General features: G+C 43.2%; 1 protein-coding gene across 2 annotated transcripts in view; it reads left to right on the top strand.

Annotated features, from left to right (window-relative positions):
* Positions 1 to 7,427: 7,427 nt before the first annotated feature.
* PODXL2 (podocalyxin like 2) overlaps positions 7,428 to 23,606 on the top strand; it is a 54,542-nt gene continuing 38,363 nt past the window's right edge. The window contains exons 1-2 of one of the 2 annotated variants that reach the window (XM_049862880.1): positions 7,428 to 7,504; positions 15,810 to 16,088. In XM_049862880.1, the coding sequence (XP_049718837.1) occupies positions 7,447 to 7,504; positions 15,810 to 16,088 (337 nt within the window). In that variant the 5' untranslated portion in view covers positions 7,428 to 7,446. Of the gene's footprint in view, positions 7,505 to 15,809; positions 16,089 to 23,606 lie in introns of those variants that run through there. The other variant, XM_049862881.1, reaches the window with a different exon arrangement.

Raw genomic sequence — 23,606 nt, 5'->3', positions numbered from 1 at the left:
AAGGCTTTCTTCATCATACACACAATGCCCACTGAACAGGATCCTGTTTCTGACCTCTCCGTTTTGCTTCATTGATCTATGCATCTATTCCAGATCTAATACCACCACACTGTTTTAATTTCTGTGCTTCATACTATGTTTAGGTAAAAAAAATTTCTTGGCTCTGCTTGAATGTTTTCTCTTTTAGATGAATTTTTGGATCAGCTTGTCGAATTCCATAAAACATTCTATTAGGATTTTGTGGAGTTAGGCATTAACTGTACCCAAAGAATTTGGTCTTTGTCCCCATTTCCTGAGAACACTTGGAATTTCCTGAATGACTGGAGTGTCTTTGCTATTCATAGTGCACTGTCAGGGCTCCCTCCAGCTAACCCTGCGCACAACACCAATTATGAAAACTAGTCCAGTGAGACTAAGATCACTCACTGCTGATGCCAAATTGTGTAGCAGATAACACATTGCAATCTACATGCCAGCTGCACCATTTGAAAATCTCAGCTTCCCTTCCTTACTCCATTCAGACCCCTTCTGCTCCATGCAGCCTTCTCTTATTCTCTACTAACTGGGGCTAGGTCAGTGAGTACTGGCTGCAAGCTTGGGAATCCATATGACTCCCCCGACTTCAGACCACCTACCTGACCCCAAATCTGGGGTCTTTCTGTACCCCTTCAGGGTACCAGCTCCAAGCCTGAGAGTCTACATGACTCTGTCCACTTCAGACCGGCTGGCTCCCCATTCCTTTGGGTCTGGTAATTCGCTGGAATGACTCAGAGCTCACAGGAGATACCATACCAGTGGTAATAACTTTAATATAACAAAAAAGGATACAAGTGAAGAGACTCATAGGACAAGGTAAAAGAGGGGTCCCAACCCAACCCAGTGCCGTCAATTTGATTCTGACTCGAGCTTCTTTGTCCCAAAGAGGATGCACTACCCTCCCATGCATGGCCACCAAAAGGAAGGCTTTATCTGAGCCTCAAGGCTTAGAGCTTTTATCAGCCTCACCACGTGGCCGTGATAAATTACATCATGCCTCATGAGGCTTAGTCAGTATTGGGCTCCCAGATAACTCTCTGTCCTCAGGGTTATCAGGAACTAAGACCAAAAGGCCAAATTGCTTTCTGCAAGGTGATTTCACACCTTGTACTTGGGGAGAGCACACCTGAGAGTTTATGCTAACAAGGGGACTCATGGTGGAGGCTGGCCATGCCAGACAGATGCACCATGCTCCCAGTCTGACCTCCAGATAGGGGAGGGGGCCTGGAAATTGAATTCAATCACTTGGCTAATGATTGAATTAACCATGCCGATACAATGAAATTCCCATAAAAACTCAGGATGCCGTAGGTTTCTGGAAGATAACTTTTATTGAGTTAACGAAGTTTTCTTCTATTTTTTGTTTGCTTCTAAAATTTTTGCTTGTTCCTTTTAACATGAATAGATTTAAGTTTTATTACATGCTTTTTTTGGCACCTCCTAGAAAACAATGTTTTTCTTGATTCTCTTAAAGCAGAGAACTAAATTGGTGAATTTTTCCAATACCAAACTAATCTCATGTCTCTAAGGTGAAAGTATTTTCAATACAATGCTGAGATCAACTTGCTCATGTTTTATTTATGAAAGTTGCACCTGTGTCAGTGAAAATAGGTTAGTTTTTTTTTGTGTTGTCACAGTTCTTAGCTATTTGGTACCACGGTTATACTAGCCTTTTAAAGTGATTGGGAAGCTTTCTAACTTTGCTCTGAGAGAGTTCATACACTGAAGGTTTGATAGAATATACTCACTCAAGATGGGCTGTATGTCTATTTTAAGACTAAAAAAAAAAAAACCAAACCCATTGCCGTTGAGTCGATTCTGACTCATAGCGACCTGATAGGACAGGGTAGAACTGCCCCATAGAGTTTTCAAGGAGTGCCTGGTGGATTCAAACGGCCGACCTTTTGGTTAGAAGGCATAGCACTTATCCACTACACCACCAGAGTTTCCTATTTTAGGACTAGATTTTTTAAACTATTTTTTCATTTTTCCCCATTGTTATTGGTCTGCTTAGCTTTTCTACTTGAATAAATTTCAGTAATCTGTAATGTTCATTTCAATTAGATTTTAAAATTTTATTGATAAGTTACATCAAGTTTTGCTTGTAATTTTTAATTCTTACTCGTAATTTTGTCCCCCTTTTATTCCTAATAATATTTGTGTCTTCTCTTCTTTTTCCTTGATCACACTTGACTGCTTTATTCATCTTTTCAAATAACAGACTTTTATTAGTCAGTTCTACTGGGTTTTTGTTATTTCAACAACAATAGAAATTTATGGATTTGTTAATTTTTTTTTTAAGCTTCTCAGTGTTCAATTTATTTACTCTTAATCTGTCTTGTTTTCTAATGGAAACCCTGGTGGTGTAGTGGTTAAGTGCTACGGCTGCTAACCAAAGGGTTGGCAGTTCGAATCTGCCAGACGCTCCTTGGAAACCCTATGGGGCAGTTCTGCTCTGTCCTATAGGATCGCTATGAGTTGGAATCAACTCAACGGCACTGGGTTTGGTTTGGGTTTTTTGTTTTCTAATAAAGGTATTTATAGTTATAAATGGAGTTCCCTGGGTGGTGCAAACAATGTGGAGTCACCATGAGTTGGAATTGACTTGACAGCAATGGGCTTTTTTAACAGTTATAAAATTTCCTCTGGGGACTGCTGGCTGCATCTCATGGGTTTTGATATGCAATGTTCTCACATTGTCATTAATTTCTAAATAGACTAAAATTTATAGTGGTTTACTTTTTAACCCAAGAGTTATTTAGAAGGGCATGCATTTTGGGCTGTGGTTTACTCCGTTGATTAAATCCCATCGGTTTTTTATCTTTCAAGTGACTCCAATTGAAATCTACCAGTTGATCTCTTCTTGTGTTCCAGTGATGTTTTGGCTTTATTTGTATGCATACAACTTTCCTATCATTTCTAGGAGGCAGTCGGATGTACTGAGTAGAATGCAGGCTCATGTACTCAGTGCGCCAGCAGCATGAGCTAATCTCCCCCAGGTTATTTTATTTATTTATTTTTACGATTCTCAGTCATCTTTGTATCTAGTAAGAATGTGCCAGGAGAGAAAGAGAGACTGACATTGTAGGGGAAGAAAAGAGAAACCGTAAGATGGAAGTCCTTGAAAAGCAGACAAATAATGTGACGATGAGCCCAAGTGGAGGAGAATCATCTGTGATAAAGAAGGGACACTTTCTTCATTGTAAGAGGAAGGAAGAAGGAAATAAATTATGGGTCTAGATGCACCCAGGTTTTCTCTTATCTAAAACAGATACCCTTGGTCTTATCAGTTGTTTTGCATGACATCTCCCTGTGTATGTGTGTGTTTTAACTTTGTTACTTGACTAATATGAACATATAATGTTGATGAAGTTCAAATAGTTTTAATACCAGGACTATTAACTCCCTTGTTGTGGACAGTCTATACATTTTAAGTCCAAAACTGTGTTACACTTTATAGGAACTATCCCATCCTATTGTTCCCTCTAGGCTTTGTGGGCTAACACTTTGTGTGAACTGTTATAAACTCATAGCGACACTTTAGGACAGAGTAGAACTGCCCCATAGGGTTTCCAATGCTGTAAATCTTTATGGAAGCAGACTGCCACATCTTTCTCCTGCAGAGCAGCTGGTGGGTTTGAACTGCCAACCTTTCAGTTAGCAGACAAGCATTTTAACCACTGTGCCATCAGGGTTCCTCTAAAGGGTCTCTATGAGTTGGAATGGACTCGATGGCAAAAGGCTTTGTTTGGTTTTTTGGTTATAAACTAGGTCTCCTCCAAATTGTATTGTATATAGAGAGACTAGCGCTCAACAGCTGTCAACACTACTCAAATTCAATCAATCACCAAGTCCTATTAATTCTATCTCTTGAGCATTTTCTCAAATGTAACCGCACTGCTACTCCTGCCCTAGGTCAGGCCTTCGGCATCTGTCACCAGCACCACTGCAGCAATCTCTTCAATGGTCATTTTGCCTCCTCTTCTCTCTCTAGTCTTTCCTCCTTGTTGGCTTCAGAATTGCCTGTCTAAAATACAGACATGATTCCCATCTAAGAAATTAATTCCGTATAGGATAAAGCCCAAATTTCTCATCATGACATTCAAGATCTTTTCCTACCAGGTCCTCATCTACCTTTCTAGTACATTTTATTTTTTTTTTTTGGCTTTTGTTTATTACACATATTCATTACAAGGACAATATTGAAAATACAGAATTGCTGCAAAATATTGAGAACTTTCTTGCTCCCAGAAATTATATTAGCATAATTAGTTCTAAACTTCAGACATAACTAAAATATTCATAATATTCACCAAGTAAAATGGCCTCTGGAGTTTACACTGACCACAGGCTAAGTGGAATGATGCAGTGCTGCGAGTTAAATAACAACCTCTTTAAAGGAGTCCCTGGGTGGTGCAAATGGTTAAAGGGCTTGGCTGCTAACCAAAAGCCTGGAAGTTCGAGTCCACTCAGAAGCACCTCAGAAGAATGTCCTAGCAATCTGCTTTGGAAAATCAGCCACTGAAAACTCAATGGAGCACAGTTCTACTCTGACACACATGGGGTCATCATGAGTTGGAATCAACTCAACAGCGACTGGTTTTTCTTTTTATTTTAAATTCTAATTTTATGTTACTGCTTTTCATTATGTTCTTAGACTACAGGCGATCACCGGGTTGTGGAGGCCCGACTTATGTACAACTCATACTTAAGGACGGACTGCCATAAAGCCTATTATATTAAAAATTTGAGTTAAATACAATGGTTTGTAATAACGAACACATGCACTACTTTGTGATGCTCATAAAACACTGTGCGGTTTGGCAGTGTTGAAGTGTTTTATATGCAGAGGAAGGTAAAATATATACTATATACTAAGACAAACATTTGACTAACTGATGCTAAATAAGAACCATATGTACCTGTTGTGACTTACCTACAAATTTGACTTAAAGATAGACTTAGGAACAGATCTGGTTCATAACCTGGGGACTGCCTGTAGTCACTTTTTCCCAGTATTTAGTTTCTCATTTACAACAACAAAGACTTACTGCTTTGTACAGATTAACCAAAAATCTATTAAGGTATTTAGCTAATAAGTCACCTTGTCTTCTACCCCTCCCTTTTCCCCATCTAATCATGAAAACTGACAGTCCTGAAGTAAGAAATGCCATGTATTATCGTGCTACCTTTTGGTCACTTTCTCTTCTTTCTGTTTTTTTTTTAATTGTGCTTTAGGTGAAGCTTTACAGAGCAAATTAATTTTCCATTTAATAGTTTATACACAACTTGTCCTGTGACATTGTTTGCAATCTTCCCAATGTGTCAGCACTCTCCCCAATACCACCCTAGGCTCCCCATTTCCATTCATCTGGTTTTCCTGCCCCCTTCTGCCTTCTTACCTTTGCTTTTGGACAGATGTTGCCTTTTTGGTCTCATATAGATGATTGTTCTAAAGAGCACTTTCCTCAGAGGTGTTATTGTCTATTTTATAGGCCTGTTTATAATTTGGAAACCCTGGTGGCATAGTCGTTAAGAGCTATGGCTGCTAACCAAAACGCTGGCAGTGGAATCCACCAGGCGCTTCTTGGAAACCCGATGAGGCAGTTCTGCTCTGTCCTTCAGGGTCGCTATGATTCAGCATCAACTTAACAGCAGCAGATTTTAAGGGGTTTATAATTTGGCTGAAAGGTGATCTCCTGGAATGGCTTCAATTCCAAGTTAGAAGGGTGTCTAAGGACCATAGTCTTGGGGGTTCGTCCCGTCTCTCTCAGACCAGTAAATCTGGTCTTTTTTGTGAATATGAATTTTGTTCCACATTTTTTTCCCCACTCTAACCAGAACCTTCTATGTGATCCTAGTCTTGCTCACATTGTTTCCTTTCCCTTGATCCATTTCTTCCCTATCCCCCTCCACCCATCCCTTGCTCTAAGCTCCTATTTCTCCTCAGTATTTAGCCCTGGAAGAGTTCTTTGAGATCATCTACAAAGTATCATGATATACCCCTGGATAGAGGGGTGAGGGTATAGTTTGAAAAAGCATATTCAATATAATAATTTTGTATTTTAAAGAAATGTTTTCCTAATATTATAGATAACATGATTCCTCAAAATTACGGTTGCTGGAGATATACGAGTTGCAGTGATTCTAAAAGGATGGGGGCTTTTCTGTCTGGAATGTTCTCTCTCAAACTCCACCTCCTACCTAACACCCATTCATCCTTTCAGGTGTTGTTTCTTCAGGATGGTGACTATAAAGGCTCCTTCTAGACTCACAGCCCTGGGTAGTTCTTAACAGAACTTGCAACAATTGTAATTATGATTATATATATGTCATTTTTTTTCTTTTTTTTGAAACTCTATCTTCTCCACTAGACTAAACTATGAGGATGGAATGTGCCTGTTTTATTTACTACCATAGTGTTTGGCACACGAATGAATTTTAGTTTACCAAAATGAATACATTTCAGTTGGCCAAAAAGAAGCATATGTTGGACTAGTAATCCAAAATCATTAAAACCAAACAGGCTGCACTGGAGTCGATTCGGATTCGTGGATGCGTGTCAGAACACAGTTGTGGTCCACAGCGTTTTCAATGGCTGATTTGTCAGTAGATCGCCAGGCCTTTCTTCTGAGGGGCTTCTGTCGAACCTCCAACCTTTCCGTAACCCTCTGTCCCACCCAGGAACTCTTAATAATCCAAAGCCCTCATTTAACAGAGGAGGTAACTGGGGCCCAGGGCTGCGAAGAGCTTTGCTCAAGGTCTCAGAGCCGACTCAAAGTGAAGATGGGAACTAGGCCTTCTGGCGCTCAGTCCATTCTTGCTCCCTCTTGGCCCCCTGGTCAAGGCTCCCTCAATTCTAGTCCCAGGTCTTGTCCTGGCCCCACTCCTCCACTGCGCCCTCCCTTGACCTCCGATGTACGATTACCATTACCGGTAATGGCCACACTGCGCACTTGGGTAGCTCTTTCTCCGAGGTCCCATCGCCGACGTGACAACTGACCAGGCTCAGTAGTGCTTCCGACCGCACGGTTGAAAGGACGACCCCGGACGCGCCCACCACCGCCAGCCCCTTGGGGCAGGCCGGGAGCCTGGCGCTGGGTTCCGGTGGCCGCAGGCCGCGAGGCGCGAGGCGCTCCGACCCAGGGCTGTCCGCGGCCCAAGCGGCCGAGCCCTCTGGAAGCGCTGACTGGCCGGCCAGACGCGGCGCCTGAGGTGGAGGCGCGGCCGCCCGCGCGCCCACCTCGTCGTGGCGGGGGCGCGCCCGCGGCACGCGGCCGGGCGGGGCTGGGCGTGAGTGACGGCCGCGCGGGCCAATGGGCGGGCGCGCGCCGCCGCCACCGCCTGCACCGCCCCTGACGCGGGCCCCCGCGCCGCGCCGCTGCGGCTGCGGGCGGCGACGGCTGCACCATGGGCCGGTTGCTGCGGGCCGCCGTGCTGCTGCCGCTGCTCCTGCTGCTGGCCGGGGGTGAGTGCACGGCCAGGCCGGAGCCGGGCGGGTAGGGCCGGGCGGGCCGAGCCTGCGGGCGGGCCGGCCGGCCGCCTCAGCCTCAGCCCCAGCGCTTTGGCGCGCGCAGCCGGGGGTGTGACTGGTGTGTGACAAGGGTGTGAGGAGAAGCGGCGCGGCGCCGGCGGGGGGCGGCGGGCTGCGGGGCCGCGGGGCTGCAGGGCTGCCGGGCTGCTGGACAGCTCCCGCGCGGCAGCCACACAAAGGGGTGAGGCGTGAGTGGCGCGGCGGCGAGTTCGTGCTTCTGGGCTGGGCCGCCGCCGCCGTCACCGACACACACACACACGCGGACACAGGGGTGAGGGCGATCGTGGACAGCGGGTGCCCTGGCGTGTGGAGGAGACAGACCCGGCGATGGCTCCTGTCCCCACAGGCGTCGGGGTGTGAGTGTGTGAGTGCGTGCGAGTCACGCTGGTCCCCCTGCGGCCGTCCCCGACACACACACAGGCACGGGGGTGGGGGGTGTGAGCGCGACAGCGTGCGCCCCGGAGTGTGAAGGAGACAAGCTGCCTTGCACAGGGTTCGGGGCATGAGTGTGCGTCTCACGGCTGAGTCCCCCTGCGGCCGTCCACGACACACACGGATATTCGACAGCGTGCACCTAGGTGTGTGAAGGAGACGCACCTGAGAGATGGCTTCTGTGCACAGGGGTTGGGGGCGTGTGTGAGTGTGTGTGTGAGACCGAGAAACACTGATGCCACCACTAGCTCACGTGTCCCCCCCCATACACACACAGACACAGGAAAGTGAAGATGTGATCCTGTGTGAATCTGCGAGAGACACTCAGTGGAATCCTTTGATCCTTACAGGTGCAGCACAAGGTTATAGGTGCATGTGTGTCTGCACAATTAAACTGCTAGAAGGCTCTTACTCAGCTGCCACATAAGAGTAAAGACGTGTGTGTGTGCACTAGGGGAGGAAGGGAAGCATATGTGTGAGAAAGAGAGGGACCCTGCTGGCTAGATTCCTTGTGACAGCCATACAACGATGGAGAGACAGCATTTGTAAAGGTCTCATGTGGCCACCACACAGGGTGTAGGGGTAGGAATGTCTGTAGCTAAGAGAGCAAAACTGTCAAAGAGCCTCTATACACAGCTGATACAGGAGCAGGGGAGTGTAGGTTTACGTGTGTGTGATGTTACTGGAAAGGAGTGTGTAATGTGTGTGTGTGTCATTGTGAATGTTTCTCCTAGACTATGCTGGGCTACTGTATTTGGAACTGATCCAAAAAAAAAAAAAATGTGTAATAGCACTGTGAAGGTCTGTGTTTGTGACAATGACACACTGCCGAATAGCTTCTACTCAGTTGACCCAAGGGAGGTGTGTGTGAGAGAAATGAGTGGTTTCTATCCAGCAGCTACACAAGGGCATGGTAGGTGTAGGTGTATGATAGGGTGGGGGTATGGACAGGTGTGAAACGAATGTGTCTGTGTGAGAGAGAAAGACATAGACTCTGCCAAACAGCTTCGGGGTAGCAGACACAGGATTTAGATGTGTGTGTTGGAGCAAGTCTGGTGGGCACAAGTGTGCCAGCTTATGAGACAGCTCTCGTGTGGCTACCACCATGAAATAGGGGTAGGAAGAAGGTTTGTCTGCAAGGGTGGGTCGAATAAGGACATGGCCGAACAGCTGCTACACAGGGCTGACACAGCAGTGGGGAAAGTATGTGTTTAAGGTATGGTTGGTGTTGCTGGAGAAGAGTGCTGGGATGAGTGTGTATGTGTGTGCACACATGCATGCCTCTGCTTATCAGGGAGACTTGGGTAACTTCTAATGTACACACAGAGCCATAGCATGTGTGTATGTATGTGTATGAGTGTGTATGAGACACTGGCTACTAGGTAGTTCCTATGAAGTTAACCTACAAAGACACGTACACACTGTGTGCCTATGTCTGTGAGTGAAAGAGAAACTTCTGAAGGGTGATCATGTGGCCTCTACATGAGAAGCAGAGCATTCTTTGCTTGATGGTGGCAATGAGATGGTCAAGGGGGCATTGCCATGAGGCTGCTAGTGAAATAATCCCAGGGAAAATGGCTGAAGGGGAAAGGGGCCACTCTCTTGTTTGCATGTCCTGGGAAGGCGCAGTTCAGTAAGAGTGCATTTTCTTCACAGTCAATCCAGGGTTATTCAGCAAATCTAAGATTTTAGTGATGGGCACAGAAAAAATACCCATCAGTATTTTTCAGTACTCACATACATATACCTATGTCCTTACATATCATCTTTGGAGGAAGGTGAGGTTCAACAAATAAATATTAATTGCTCTGCCCTTTCTTTGTGTGACATCACACTGGAACTAGCCAGCAAAGTTTGTCAGGACACATGCACAGCTATCCTGCCTATATCTTTTATATGACTAACCTGGATTCCTGTCAGCAGCTTTGCTCCCTTCTACTCTCTCCCGTCTTCCTCCCTCCCGTACATACTTTATGACGCACATTCTTACCACCATGCTTAGAGGACGTGTGTGTGTCTAGCAGTATGTCTTCTTCACACACATCTTCGTGTGGAAACCTTGTAAGGACCTTTTAGCATTATTTCTCAAACACATACCAGCACACACACACTCATGTGATAGTGCTAGACAATCTCTGTTGTGGCTGACACTCAGGGGATGGGGGCTGTGTGACAGATGCCACTGGGCAGCTCCCTTATTGGTGTCTGGCAAGGGCTTCAGGGGATCTGGACTTCAAAGCTGCTGATTAGAAGGGGGTGGAGATGTAACTGATGGTGGAAATCAGAAAAGGACGCTTGGATCAGAAGCAGATTGCAAGGACTGATTTGGAACGGTGAGATAAAATGTGGGGATTACTAGGGCCTCATTCATCTCACCCTCCCAACCCCCCAAGGGTATAAACCTGTTTCATCTACCTATTTTTCTGAGTTTGTTTGAGTCACATTTTCAATTCTTTGAGGCTGATTCCCCGGTCCTTTTCTTGTGCCTTCTTTTTCTTTCCCCCTCTCTGTTGAGAGGGATGAAGTAACAGAAAATTATAGGTGCTAGAGAAAAAAAGGAATCAACTACACAAAGAGTATAATTCTGAAATTTTAAGTCAGGTGGGGTCTCAATTAAGGCAGGTTAATTATTAAGTGCAAAAGTAATTATACACAGAATGGTTAGGTCTCAGATACTATTTTAGTATAATCTTATGGTAGGCAAATTTGAAAAGAAGTAACTTCTCCTAATTACCCAAATAATTACCCACTGCCAAGGCCTTTGAAAATATCAACGTCTGTATAAAGACAAAATAATCATCATAGGGTAAAATAACTTCAAGGAAATGGAATCATTTACTGGAGAACATCAGCTTCTGTTTAGGAGTGAAAAACCAGGAAAGTACCAGATTCCTTTTTCACACACATCTTTTTTTTTTTTTTTTTAATTTTTTATTGTACTTTAGATGAAAGTTTAGAGAACAAACTAGTTTCTCATTAAACAGCCAGTACACACATTGTTCTATGACATTGGTTAACAACCCCACAACATGTCAACATTCTCCCTTTTCAACCTTGGGTTCCCTATTACCAGCTTTCCTGTTCCCTCCTGCCTCCTAGTCTCTGCCATTGGACTAATGTGCCCCTTTAGACTCATTTTGCTTTATGGGCCTGTTCAATCTCTGGCTGAAGGATGAACCTCGGGTGTGACTTCATTACTGAGCTGAAAGGGTGTCTGGGGGCCATACTCTCAGGGTTTCTCCAGTCTCTGTCAGGCCAGCAAGTCTGGTCTTTCTTTTTGAGTTAGAATTTTGTTTTATATTTTTCTCCAGCTCTGTCCTGGACCCTCTATCATGATCCTCGTCAGAGCAGTCAGTGGTGGTAGCCGGGCACCATCTAGTTGTACTGGACTGTCTGGTGGAGGCCATGGTAGATGTGGTGCATCAGTCCTTTGGACTAATCTTGCCCTTGTATCTTTAGTTTTCTTCGTTCTTCCTTGCTCCCGAAGGGGTGACACCAGTGGAGTATCTTGGATGGCCGCTCACAGGCTTTTAAGACCCCAGACACTACTCACCAAAGTAGAGTATAGAATGTTTTCTTTGTAAACCGTGTTATGCCAGTTGAGCTAGATGTTCCCCGAGATCATGGTCCCCACAGCCCTCGGCCCAGCAATTCGGTCCTTTAGGGAGTCACACAGATCTTTTCACCAATGTTATCAAATCTTTGTTAGTTTCTACAGGACCCTTGGTTAGGAAAGACAAAGAGGGACATGGAGAGGTGTTAGAGGGAGACTGACTTCTCCATGACAGGAGGAGAAAGAGAGGGTCCAGAGAGTGAGTAACGAGCCTCAGTCATGGGAATGGTAGGGAATAGACCCAAAAAATTCCTCAGACCACAGTCCTGTGCAGAAAGAGTACACTGACTAAAAAGTGTCTCCCAGAGGTGTCTTATCACCTAGAAATAAACACACCTGCTCTGCTGGTGTAGTAATTAAGAGCTACAACTGCTAACCAAAAGGTCAGCAGTTTGAATCTACCAGGTGCTTCTTGGAAACCCTTACGGGCAGTTCTCCTGTGTCCTATAGGGTCACAATGAGTTGGAATTGACTGTACAGCAATGGGCTTTATGGACCCCTGCTCAGACTTTTTTTTTTTTATTGTGTATAAGAGACTGTGCAAGGCACTGGAGTTACAACGTTGATCAGACACAAAGGACATACCGACTAAATGCTCACCATTTAGTGAGGGAGGTTGTATGATAGTCTATTAAAATTCAGTGAGAAGAGGGAATATTTTCAGTAGGCTGTGGTAATGGGCTAAGGAGTGATACCTAGCCCAGATTAGTAGTGATAAGGGAAAGCTGCTCAAAGAAGCTGAGGCTGGAGGCAGGAGTAAGAGGTAGGTGGGTACGTGGTAGGAAAAGAGAGAGACAGGAAGAAATGGATGTCCCAAGAAGAAGGCAAAACCCAGAAGGCAAAAGAGGTTGTCATGTTCTGGAAATTGCTAGTGCTTCAGTTCGTATGAAGCATAAAGTATGATAGGGAAGTGGTAGGTGGCTGCCAAGGGTGCAGAGGAGGTAACAGGTATCAGTTTATATAAGGTGCTCTATGCCATATTAAAGGACCTGGCCTGTGTGCTCTTGGTGTGATGGGAGATTATTGAAGGAATTTAAGCAGGGGAGTGATATAACAGATTTGCATTTAGGAAGATTTCTTTGATTCTTGTTACTCAGTGTGGTCTGTGGGCCAGCAGCATCACTCAGACCTACTGAATCAGGATCTTCAGGCAACTCACATGTACATTAAAGTCTGAGAAACACTGTTCTAGAGGTCAATGTAGAGGAGAGATTAGTGCAGGGAGAAATAATAGGGGATCCTAATAGAGCGCTACTCTTCTTTCAGATATAAAACACTGTGAATAATATTTCGAAAGGCCTCCTACTAATCTGCGAGCCTCTGTTTTTGTAATCATCTCTTTTCTTTATTGTGAAACAAGAGGCATTTAGGTAGTGTACCCCCATTATTAAGAAGCCCTGGTGGTGTGGTGGTTAAGTGCTTGGAACCCACCAGCTGCTCCATGGGAGAAAAGACCTGACAATCCGCTCCCATAAAGATTACAGCTTGGGAAATGCTGTGGAGCAGCTCCACTCTGTTAGGGTTGCTATGAGTCAGAATTGACTTGATGGCACACAACAACACAACCGCCATCATTGTCTACCTAGAAAACAAGAAAGTGAACATCCCTCAGATCCAGTCTGAGCTTTGCAACTTTCCAGTGTCATTTTTTTCTTTCCTCCTCAGGCCTCTGTTCTCTTTTATAGTGTCATGAGGACAGCCAGGACAATATTATAATTAATTCTGTTAGTTCATCACCCTTTAGATCTCTCCCCCCTGCTCCTTTCCCCTGTGCTTTAAGCACAGTTACACAGGAATTATTACAGTATACCGTAATTATTTGTTTTCTTGCCTGTCTCTGTACTAGAAACTGAACCTTTTGGGGACAGGGACCATATCTTATTTCTGTATATATATGGCCTTACATCATGCCTAGTCCAAAGTAAAGATTCAGTAAAGCTTTTGGTTGAATAACTGGATGGATGGGATGTAACCATTCAAACCCTACTCTGATATGAAAGAAGAACCTCATAATTTTTCTCAGTGTATCAATTTGCTATTTCTGTATAATCCCAAAATTTAGTGGGTTAAAACAGTGGTTCTCAAGGCGTGATCCCAGCATCACAGTGTACCCTTCCTTTAGTTTATGACTTTACTTTCTAAAGCTCAAAGTTTGGTCCCTGAATTACTGGTTTCAGCACTTTCCAGAAAAAGATTGTCAGCCTTGTTTTACAGATGGAAAAGCTGGTACGCAGACAAGTTGAGAGTCTTAGTTTCATGAATCTTGGAGTCAGAGGTGACCATAGGCATTATCCTGCTTCTGGTTAAATTCTTTTTGAGGCTCTGATACTTGTGTTTCTACCCTTTAGTCCTAGTTTTTTCTTTGAAGCCACATAGAATAACTCTGATCTTTGTTATTCGCATCAGCCTTTTATTTTATTAGAAGACACTGACCCTCGTCTGCCTTAAATATTCTCTTTGCCAACCAAGAACTTCCCTAGTTCTCTGTTCTTTGTGTAGGATCATAATACTTACACTTGTAGCGTATTTGTGAAGCTTTTTGTAGAGCAGTTTACACACACTTCACAGAGATTACCTCATTTGATACTCCCCACTCTGTGAGGTCTGTATTCTGTTGTAATACTTCTATTGTCCTTGTTTGAAAGATGAGGAAACTGAAGCTGATGATGGTTAAATAATTTACCCAGAGTTATTTGGCTGGGGAAATCAGAATATAAATTGGCTTTTCTGGCCTGAAGTTTTCTCTACTAGAACAACCATCTTTCTCTCTCTGATTTCAAGACCTGTTTATTTTCTTTTGGATGCTTTTTATTTTGTTAAGTCCTCTTTCACTCTACCCCGGAATGCTTTCCCCAACACTGAATGTAGTATTGTTGGTCCTCTGCTGTCCAACCAGTGCATGGTATGTAAAGACTCCATTATACTCTAAATACTCACTGTATTTCTGTTAGAACAAACTGGAATGCTCTTGTTTTTTCAGCTCTGTGTTGGCTCATACCACACTTATGGTCTACTGCTTCAACAGGTGGTTGTAAAGATTAAAAATCAGATAATGCTTATGAAGCATTTGTTATAAACATCCCTAAAAATTTCAGTGAACTCTTGTCACACCAGGTCTCAGGGCAGATCAGAGGTAGAGCAGGGCATAGACTCCTGAAATTCTGAGATGAATCTGACATGACCTTAGACCCCTATTTCCTGTATCATTGAATGTTAGTTTTAGAAAATAATTTGGAGGTCATTTCATCCAACTTCATCAATTTTTCAGATGAGACTGAGACCAGGGGGTTTAAACAGTTTTTCAGAAAATGGCAAGTTTGTAATAATCGTGTAATTAAGTCATTAAGTTAGTAATTAAGTCATAGAGCTGACCAAAACAGAAAAAAAAAAAAACCATTGCTGTTGAGTTGATCCCGACTCAGAGTGATCCTATAGAACAGAGTAGAACTGCCCCATAGGTTCCAAGGAGTGGCTGGTGGATTCAAACTGCTGACCTTTTGGTTAGCAGCCCTAGCTCTTAACCACTGGGCCTCCAGGGCTCCTTGAAACTGACAAATAGGGGTATATTCCTGTTCTTAATGAATGAGAGAGAAAAAAGTTTCCCTTTAATTTGAGGTGTTTTTCTTTTGATTATTTGTGTGTCTTGATAAATTAAGAGAGAAGATCCAAGATTTTAACTGAGTATTTTCAAACTACCAACACTGGATGAGTTTGACCAATGGTCTCACATGGTTCTTTAACTGATTTTGTTCTTAACGAAGTTGACCACACTTCAGCATAGGGCAAAAGCCTGGGGCGCGATGTCCACACATGAAGCTAGGTCCTTAAAAGCAGGGACCCTGTCTTCATTTGTATTTGTACTGTCAGCATCTAGTACAGTTGCTGGCAAAGAGTGGTACTCAATAGCCCAGTGGAACACTGATTCAGTTGATTCCTTACTATCTCCTGCCAATCTGCCTGTCTCTCTTTTGCCCCTGCTATAGGAAGGGCTAAGCAGTTTGCCCTATTTGAAATGAAAAAGGCATCTCAGAATCCCCTTGCAGCCTCTGGATGTTTAGGAGTGTCCTTTGAAGCCCTCAAACACACCTCTGGGTTCTTTGTTGTTGGAGAAATGTCTAAACCTGCTGCATCTTCCATCTATATTCCTTGGCCTTGCCTGCTTCTCATAACTGTTTGGCTTTTATGTCTGCACAGGATTGCACCTGGGTGCATATGCAGCTGGGTCTGATGAACCTGGCCCAGAGGGCCTCACCTCTACCTCCCTGCTGGACCTCCTGCTGCCCACTGGTCTGGAGCCGCTGGACTCAGAGGAGCCCAGTGAGGCCATGGGATTAGGAGCTGGCCTGGGAGCCCCTGGCTCTGGCTTCCCCAGTGAAGAGAGTGAAGAGTCCCGGATTCTGCAGCCGCCACAGTACTTCTGGGAAGAGGAGGAGGAGCTGAATGACTCAAGCCTGGACCTGGGACCCACTACAGGTAGCTTGTCTTACCAAAAGAGTGTGTTTTGATTGCCAGCTGAGTATGAGACAGTCTAGCAAAACCAGATGACCTCTGTCTACCGGTTGTTACCATGTTCACCTGTACACCAAAGCCAAGCCTCTGGGACTTACTGGCCCAAGAGGCACTTTTCCCTTTAATATTGACTACTGTTTTTACTATTTAGTGACCATTTTCTCTGCTCACGTAATTTAATACTTATGACCTGTGAGATAAGTAATATTAGCTCCATCTTAAACATGAGAAAACCGAGGCCTAGTGAGGTTAAAAAGCTTGCCTAAGGCCATACAGCTGTTAAGATGTTCAGTCATGATTCAAACCTAGGTCTTTCCAAGGTTGAGGGTTTTTTGTTTGTTTTTCTTTTCTATTGTGCTGTACTGTCTCTGTTGAAGATTCCCAAGAGGTTGGCCGATTCTTTGTTGCCCCTTTGATCCCCAGTCAAGGCATTCTGGTTGTCCTTTCCTCAGTGGTGCACCAGAGCTGGTTTTGGGGTTTACAGAGCATGTCTTCCTCAATGGCTGCTGGGGGACTGACTTCTGTGTCCCAAAGGAAATCTGATGAGGCCTGGGGCTCAGAGCTGGAATGCACGCACCCGTGGGGCTGATTACGGACGCAGCGGAGCATGCTCTCGATGCTTGTAGCCACAGCAGCTGTGCACATGTTCTGGGCTAGCGGGCGCTTAGTTTTCATTGTTGGATTCTTGAACTGGCGTGTGTGTACGTGTGTGGGTGTGCGGGGGCTGGGTGTTGCAGAATTTAGCCATAATTTTTTTTTACAAACATATATTTACTGGATTTATTTTTTCTAATTACAAAAATAATACACGAACATTGCAGAAAATCTGAAAAATGCAAAAAATAGGACAAAGAAGAAAATTAAAACCACCCATAATATGGTGGTAGAAAATTTGGCAACAATTGTTGGTGATGTTTCACAACATGAGTAATGTAAGTGATAGCACTAAATTGTACACATGAAAAACATTAATTGACAAAGGTTGTTATATATATATTATAACAATAAAAAGATAACTACTCATAATCTCACAAATAAATGATAATTACTATTAATATTTTGGGGTATATCCTTCTAGTCATTTTTATATGCAAAATTGGAATCATGCTGGGCGTATTGTTTTCATTTAAGATGTTTTATAAGTATATTTCCACATCATTAAGTATTCTTTTGTAACCTGATCTTTTTCTTTTTTTTTTTTTTTGCCTTTGTCTCGTTTGCTTGTTTATTTATTTATTTACGCTTTAAGACAGAAATTTACTTTCTCACAGTTCTGGAAGCTAAAAGTCCAAATTAGGGTCTCGGCCACGTAACCTGAGTTTTAATGACTACATAATATCTTATTATGTAGATCATCTTATATATTAAACCAGCTCCCTATTGTTAAATATTTAGATTGTTTCCAGTTTTAATGCTGCTACAAATATCCTTATGCATTTTTTACTTTTCTCATTGTTTCCTTAGGATACATTTCTAGAATAAAATTGCTCAGCCAAAAGGTTAGTTAACATCCCACCTAGAAACAGAAAATACAAGCAAAATAGGATGATGCAAGAAGGGTCTATTTATAAAGCACTTAATTTATAATGGTATGGACAAACCACAAAGGAATCTAGGGTATCAGCATCTGAGCTCTCACTATCCATAGGCTCAAAAGGATAACAGGAGGGACCCATTGAAAGAGGCAGCAAGCATAGAGTGGAGAGGAGACCAGGAGAATATTCTCCCTCTGTCTCCTCTCTCCTTCTCAACTCCTGTCGGGGCTTCCCATTCATTGACCAGGGTTCTGCATTGTTCTCCTTTCCTCCTATCTCCCGACGAGGAGCCCTGTCAGAAACCAGAGGGCATGAAGCCTGTTGATGTAATTCATTTGGGGCAGAGGGCAGGGTAGAGAAGTGTGGAGAGTAGACCTGGAGGGAGAAATGAAGGATATCTGACACAAAGATATGAATGTTTCTAAAGGCTTTTGTTAAATATTTCCAAGTTACCCTCGAAAAAGATTGTTACAGTTTGTATACCCACCAGAGGTAGGTCTGTTGTCTTATCTCTGATAGTCATACCTGAATGACTGAGGTGGGGACACTGAGTGCCAAGCAAGGGAATAAGAGGTACAGAGCAGGTGTGAAGGAGAGCTGCTTTTGTCCAGAACCATTTGTCCCTACTGTTACCTTCCACGCCTTTCATTCTCTGAGCTCCATAAAATTCTCTCTGTATGTAGTTTTAATGTTCCTAGTGAAAGAACAAATTGTTTTGCAAAAAAAGAAGTGACTCTAGAGTTAGCAAGTCCCAGAAACACAACTCAAACAGGCTTATGTAAAAATAAGGGAAATTTATTTGCTCAATAAATGAAAAGACCAGGGAGGTGTTTCCAGCTATAGGCATGGCTGAATCGAGGTGTTCCAGTGTGTCAGAACCTGCCTTGCTCCATCTTGCTTTGCTTTCCCTCTGTTAGCTTCATTGTTAGGCAGACTGTTAGTGTGTGGCGACATAGATAGCCACCAGTAACTCCAGTTTCATAATCCTTTTAGCTTAGCAACTCCAGCAGAAAGAAAGCTTTGCTTTCCCATTACTTCCAGGAAAAGTCCCAAAATTGAAGCTCATTAGTCTGGTTTGGGTTATGATTCCACCTCTGAACCAATCATTAAGGCTATGGAGATGGCATTCGCTGTCCGATTCTCCAGGACTAGGTCTTGAGCCACCCCCATCTGAAGCCAGGAGTGAGGGCCCTACACTCCTAGACCACGAAAAGGGAGGAGTGTTCCTCAAAAAGAATTGGGGGGCTATTATAGAAGGAGGAGGATGCGATAATAAGTGGCATAAAAAAACATGGCACTTGAGTAAGAGCAGATTTGTTGTTGTTGGTAGGTGCCGTCGAGTCGGTCCTGACTCATAGCGACCCCATGTACAATAGAACAAAATGCTGTCTAGTCCTGCAGCATCCTTACATCCGATGTGATGTTTGAGCCTAGTGTTGCCGCCACTGTGTCATTAAATCTCATTGAAGGTCTTCCTCTTTTTTGTTGACCCTCCACTGTACCAAGCATGATGTTCTTCTTCAGGGGCTGGTCCCTCATGATAACGTGTCAAAGTATATGAGACAAAATCTTACCATCCTTGCTTCTAATGAGATTCTGGTTGTGCTTTTTTCCAAGATAGATTTGCTCATTCTTCTGGCAGCGCGTGGTATATTCAGTATTTTCCACAAACACCGTAATTCGAAGACGTCAATTCTTTTTAGTCCTCCTTATTCATTGTCCAGCTTTCACATGCATGTAAGTCAATTGAAAATACCTTAAAATACCATGGACTAAGGTCAGGCGCATCTTAGTCCTCAAAGTGACATCTTTGCTTTTTAACATTTCAAAGAGCTCTTTTGCAGCAGATTTGCCCAAGGCACTACATCCTTTGGTTTCTTGATTGCTGCTTCCTAGTTGATTGTGGAGCCAAGTAAAATGAAATCCTTGACAACTTCAGGATTTTCTCCATTTATTATGATGTTGCTTATTGGTCCAGTTGTGAGGATTTTTGTTTTCTTTATGTTGAGGTGCAATCCGTACTGGAGGCTGTAGTCTTTGATCTCCATGTGTAAATGCTTCAAGCCCTCTTTACTTTCAGCAAGCAGGGTTGTGTCATCTGCATATTGCAGGTTGTTAATGAGTCTTCCTCCATTCTGATACTCCATTCTTTATATAGTCCAGCTTCTTGGATTATTTGCTCAGCATACAGATTGAATAAGTATGGTAAAAGGATACGACCCTGACACACACCTTTCCTGACTTCGACCCATGCTGTATCCCCTTGATCTGTTTGAACGACTGCCTCTTAGTCTATGTACAGATTCCTCTTGAACACAAATGTTCTGGAATTCCCATTCTTCGCAGTGTTATCTATAATTTGGTATGATCCACACAGCTGAATGCCTTTGCATAGTCAATAAAACACAGGTGTAAACATCCTTTTGGTATTCTCTGCTTTCAGCTAGGATCCATCTGACATCAGCAATAATATCCCTCGTTCCACTTTCTCTTCTGAATCCAGCTTGAACTTCTGGCAGTTCCCTGTCAGTGTACTGCTGCAACCCCTTTTGAGTGATCTTGAGGAAAATTTTACTTAGAAGTGGTGTTAATGATATTGTTTGATAATTCTCACATTCTGTTGAACCACCTTTGTTTGGAATGGGTGCAAATATGTATCTCTTCCAGTTGGTAGGTCAAGTAGGTGTCTTCCAAATTTCTTGATATGAATGAGTGAGCACTTCCAGTGGAACATCCGTATGTTGAAGCGTCTCAATTGATGTCCCATCAATTCCTGGAGCCTTCTTTTTTGCCATTCCCTTCAGTGCAGCTTGGACGTCTTCCTTCAGTACTATCGGTTCTTGGTTATATGCTACCTCATGAAATGGCTGAACTTTGACCAATTCTTTTTGGTAAAGTGACTCTGTGTATTCCTTCCATTTTCTTTTGATACTTCCTTTGTCATTCAGTGTTTTTCCTGAAGAATTCTTCAGTATACAACTTGAATTTTGTCTTCAGTTCTTTCAGCTTGAGAAATGCTGAGCGTTTTCTTCCCTTTTGGTTTTCTAACTCCAGGTCTTTGTACATTTCATGATAATACTTTGTCTTCTCGAGCTGCCCTTTGAAATCTGTTAAGCTCCTTTACTTCCTTATTTCTTCCGTTTACTTTAGCTACTTGACGTTCAAGAGTAGGTTTCAGAGTCCCTTCTGACATCCATTTTGGTCTTTTCTTTCTTTCCTGTCTTTTTAATGACCTTTTGCTTCCTTTGTGTATGATATCCTTTATGTTACTCCACAACTTATCTGGTCTTTGGTCATTAGTGTTCAGTGTGTCAAATCTATTCTTGAGATGGTTTCTAAATTCAGGTGATACATACTTAAGGTCGTGTTTTGGCTCCCGTGGATCTGCTCTAATTTTCTTCAGCTTCAACTTGCACTAGCATATGAGCAATTGATGGTCTGTTCCACAGTCAGCCCCTGGCCTTGTTCTGACTGATGATAATGAGCTTCTCCATTATCTCTTTCCACAAATGATGTCGATTTGATTTCTGTGTATTCATCTGGTGATGTCTGCATGTATAGTTACCATTTATGTTGGTGAAAAAAGACATTTGCAGTGAAGAAAGTCATCAGCCTTGCAAAATTCTATCATACGGTCTCTGGGATAATTTCTTTTTCTAAGGCTGTATTTTCCAACTACTGATTCTTTTTGTTTGTTTCCAACTTTTGCATTCCAATCACCAGTGATTATCAATGCATCTGGATTGCATGTTTGATCAATTTCTGACTGCAGAAGTTGGGAAAAGTTCTCGATTTCCTCATCTTTGGCATTAGTGGTCAGTGTGTAAATTTGAATAAACAGTCGTGTTAACTGGTCTTCCTTGTAGGCGTATGGATATTATCCTATCACTGACAGCTTTGTACTCCAGCATAGATCTTGAACTGTTTTTTTTTTTGATGATGAATGCAATGCCATTCCTCTTCAATTTGTCTGTCTTAGCATAGTAGACCATATGATTGTCTGATTCAAAGTGGCTAATTCTAGTCCATTGCAGGTCACTAATGGCTAGGATATCGATGTTTTTATGCATTCCATTTCATTTTTGATGACTTCCATTTTTTCTAGGGAGCCGTGGTGGCGCAGTTACTAAGCATTCAGCTGTTCAAATCCACCAGCCGCTCCTTGGAAACCCTATGGGGCAGTTCTACTGTGTCCTATAGGGTTGCTATAAGTCGGAATTGACTTGATGACGACAGGTTTGATTTTAGGTTTTAATTTTCCTAGAATCATACTTTGTACGTTCCACCTTCCGATTATTAGTAGATGTTTGCAGCTGTTTCTTCTCATTTTGAGTCGTGCCACATCAGCAGATGAAGGTCCTGAAAGCTTTGCTCCATTTATGTCATTAAGGTCAACTCTACTTTGAGGAGGCAGCTCTTCCCCAGTCCTGTCTTGAGTGCCTTTCAGCTTCAGGGGCTCATCCTCTGGCACTGTAGCGGACAATGTCCCACTGCTGTTCATGAGGTTTTTAGTGGCCAGTTTTTCAGAAGTAGACCACCAGGTCATTCTTCCTAGCCTTAGTCTGGAAGCTCTGCTGACACCTGCCCACCATGGGTGACCTGCTGGTATTTGAAATACCAGTGGCGTAGCTTCCAGCATCACAACAACACACAAGCCACCACAGCATGACAAACTGATAGATGCATGGGGAAGAACAGGTAGCTATATTTAACTCATTCATAAAGTGCTTATCATTTGTAAATCACTTTCACATGGATTGTTTTACGTCAGTGAGTTCTATTAAAGCACGCATGATTACTGTCTGTTTTATAGCTGAGAAAACCAACTTGAGAGACTTAAAAGTGGCACTAAGTTACACTAAGATTAAAAGTGGCAGAGCTGAATCTCAAGTCTGATATTTCTAGTTCAAGATCTGGTGTTCCTTCTTGATAATGAAATCATTCATTAGACTAATTTTATTGCCTTAATTGAATTTTGTAGAAACCAAATCATCAAGCAGCCATCTGCTGGGATCAGGAAATGGTTTCCATACAACGGATCCTTGAGATTATATCTGTTGGAAAATGATTTGCCTTCATGAGGCACTCCATACATATCGGGCACGTTCCACTAAAAGCTACAGGCTGATGACCAGAGAGCCAGCTGACTGTTTCAAAGATAATTCAGAACTCAGAGAAATTGAAATGTAGGGTTTATTCTGAGCAGTTATTCTATATGCCTACGGGGAGACCTTGTAGCATCCGCTATGAGTCAGAATCGACTCGATGGCAACAGGTTTGGTTTGGTTTTTATAGGGAGACCTGGCAGTGCAGTGGTTAAGAGCCCGGCTGTAACCAGAAGGTCAGCAGTTTGAATCCACCAGCTGCTCCTTGGAAACCCTATGGCCTGCAGTTCTGTTCCGTCCTATAGGGCCACTATGAGTCAGATTAGACTCGACACAATGGGTTTTATAGGGAAACTGTTCTGATTCCTGAAAAAAGCAAATGGCTCAAAAAAAAAAAAAAAAAACCCGTTGCCACCGAATTGATTCCGACTCATAGCAACCCTGTAGGGCAGAGTAGAACTGCCCCATAGCATTTCCAAGGAGCAGCTGGTGGATTTGAACCCCTGACCTTTCAGTTAGCAGCCGAGTGCTTTAACCACTGTACCACCAGGGCTCCTTTATGAAAAAGAAGAAGAGGGAGAAATAAACAAGATCTGCTGCTGGCTAATTTTAATGTGATTGAACCTTGCCTTCCCCATTGAATGAGATCAACTGATACCAGGTTATTTCTAGCCCAGCTGCTAATAATTTGGCCCTTCACCCACCTGTAGCCATGAGACTTTTTGAGATTTAAACTAGGAGGAAAAGGTTTGACAACAGTCCTTTTCTAGCAGGATAAGACAAATTTACATTGCTATAGAGCAGTTTCTGGCTGGCTTTTGCAGCGTAGGTTAGGCTTTTTG

The sequence above is a fragment of the Elephas maximus genome, chromosome 20 (genome assembly GCF_024166365.1).
Source record: "Elephas maximus indicus isolate mEleMax1 chromosome 20, mEleMax1 primary haplotype, whole genome shotgun sequence".
Taxonomy (NCBI): domain Eukaryota; kingdom Metazoa; phylum Chordata; class Mammalia; order Proboscidea; family Elephantidae; genus Elephas; species Elephas maximus.
The sequence above is the reverse complement of the archived record's forward strand: the minus strand, read 5'-3'. Positions and strand labels throughout refer to the sequence as shown.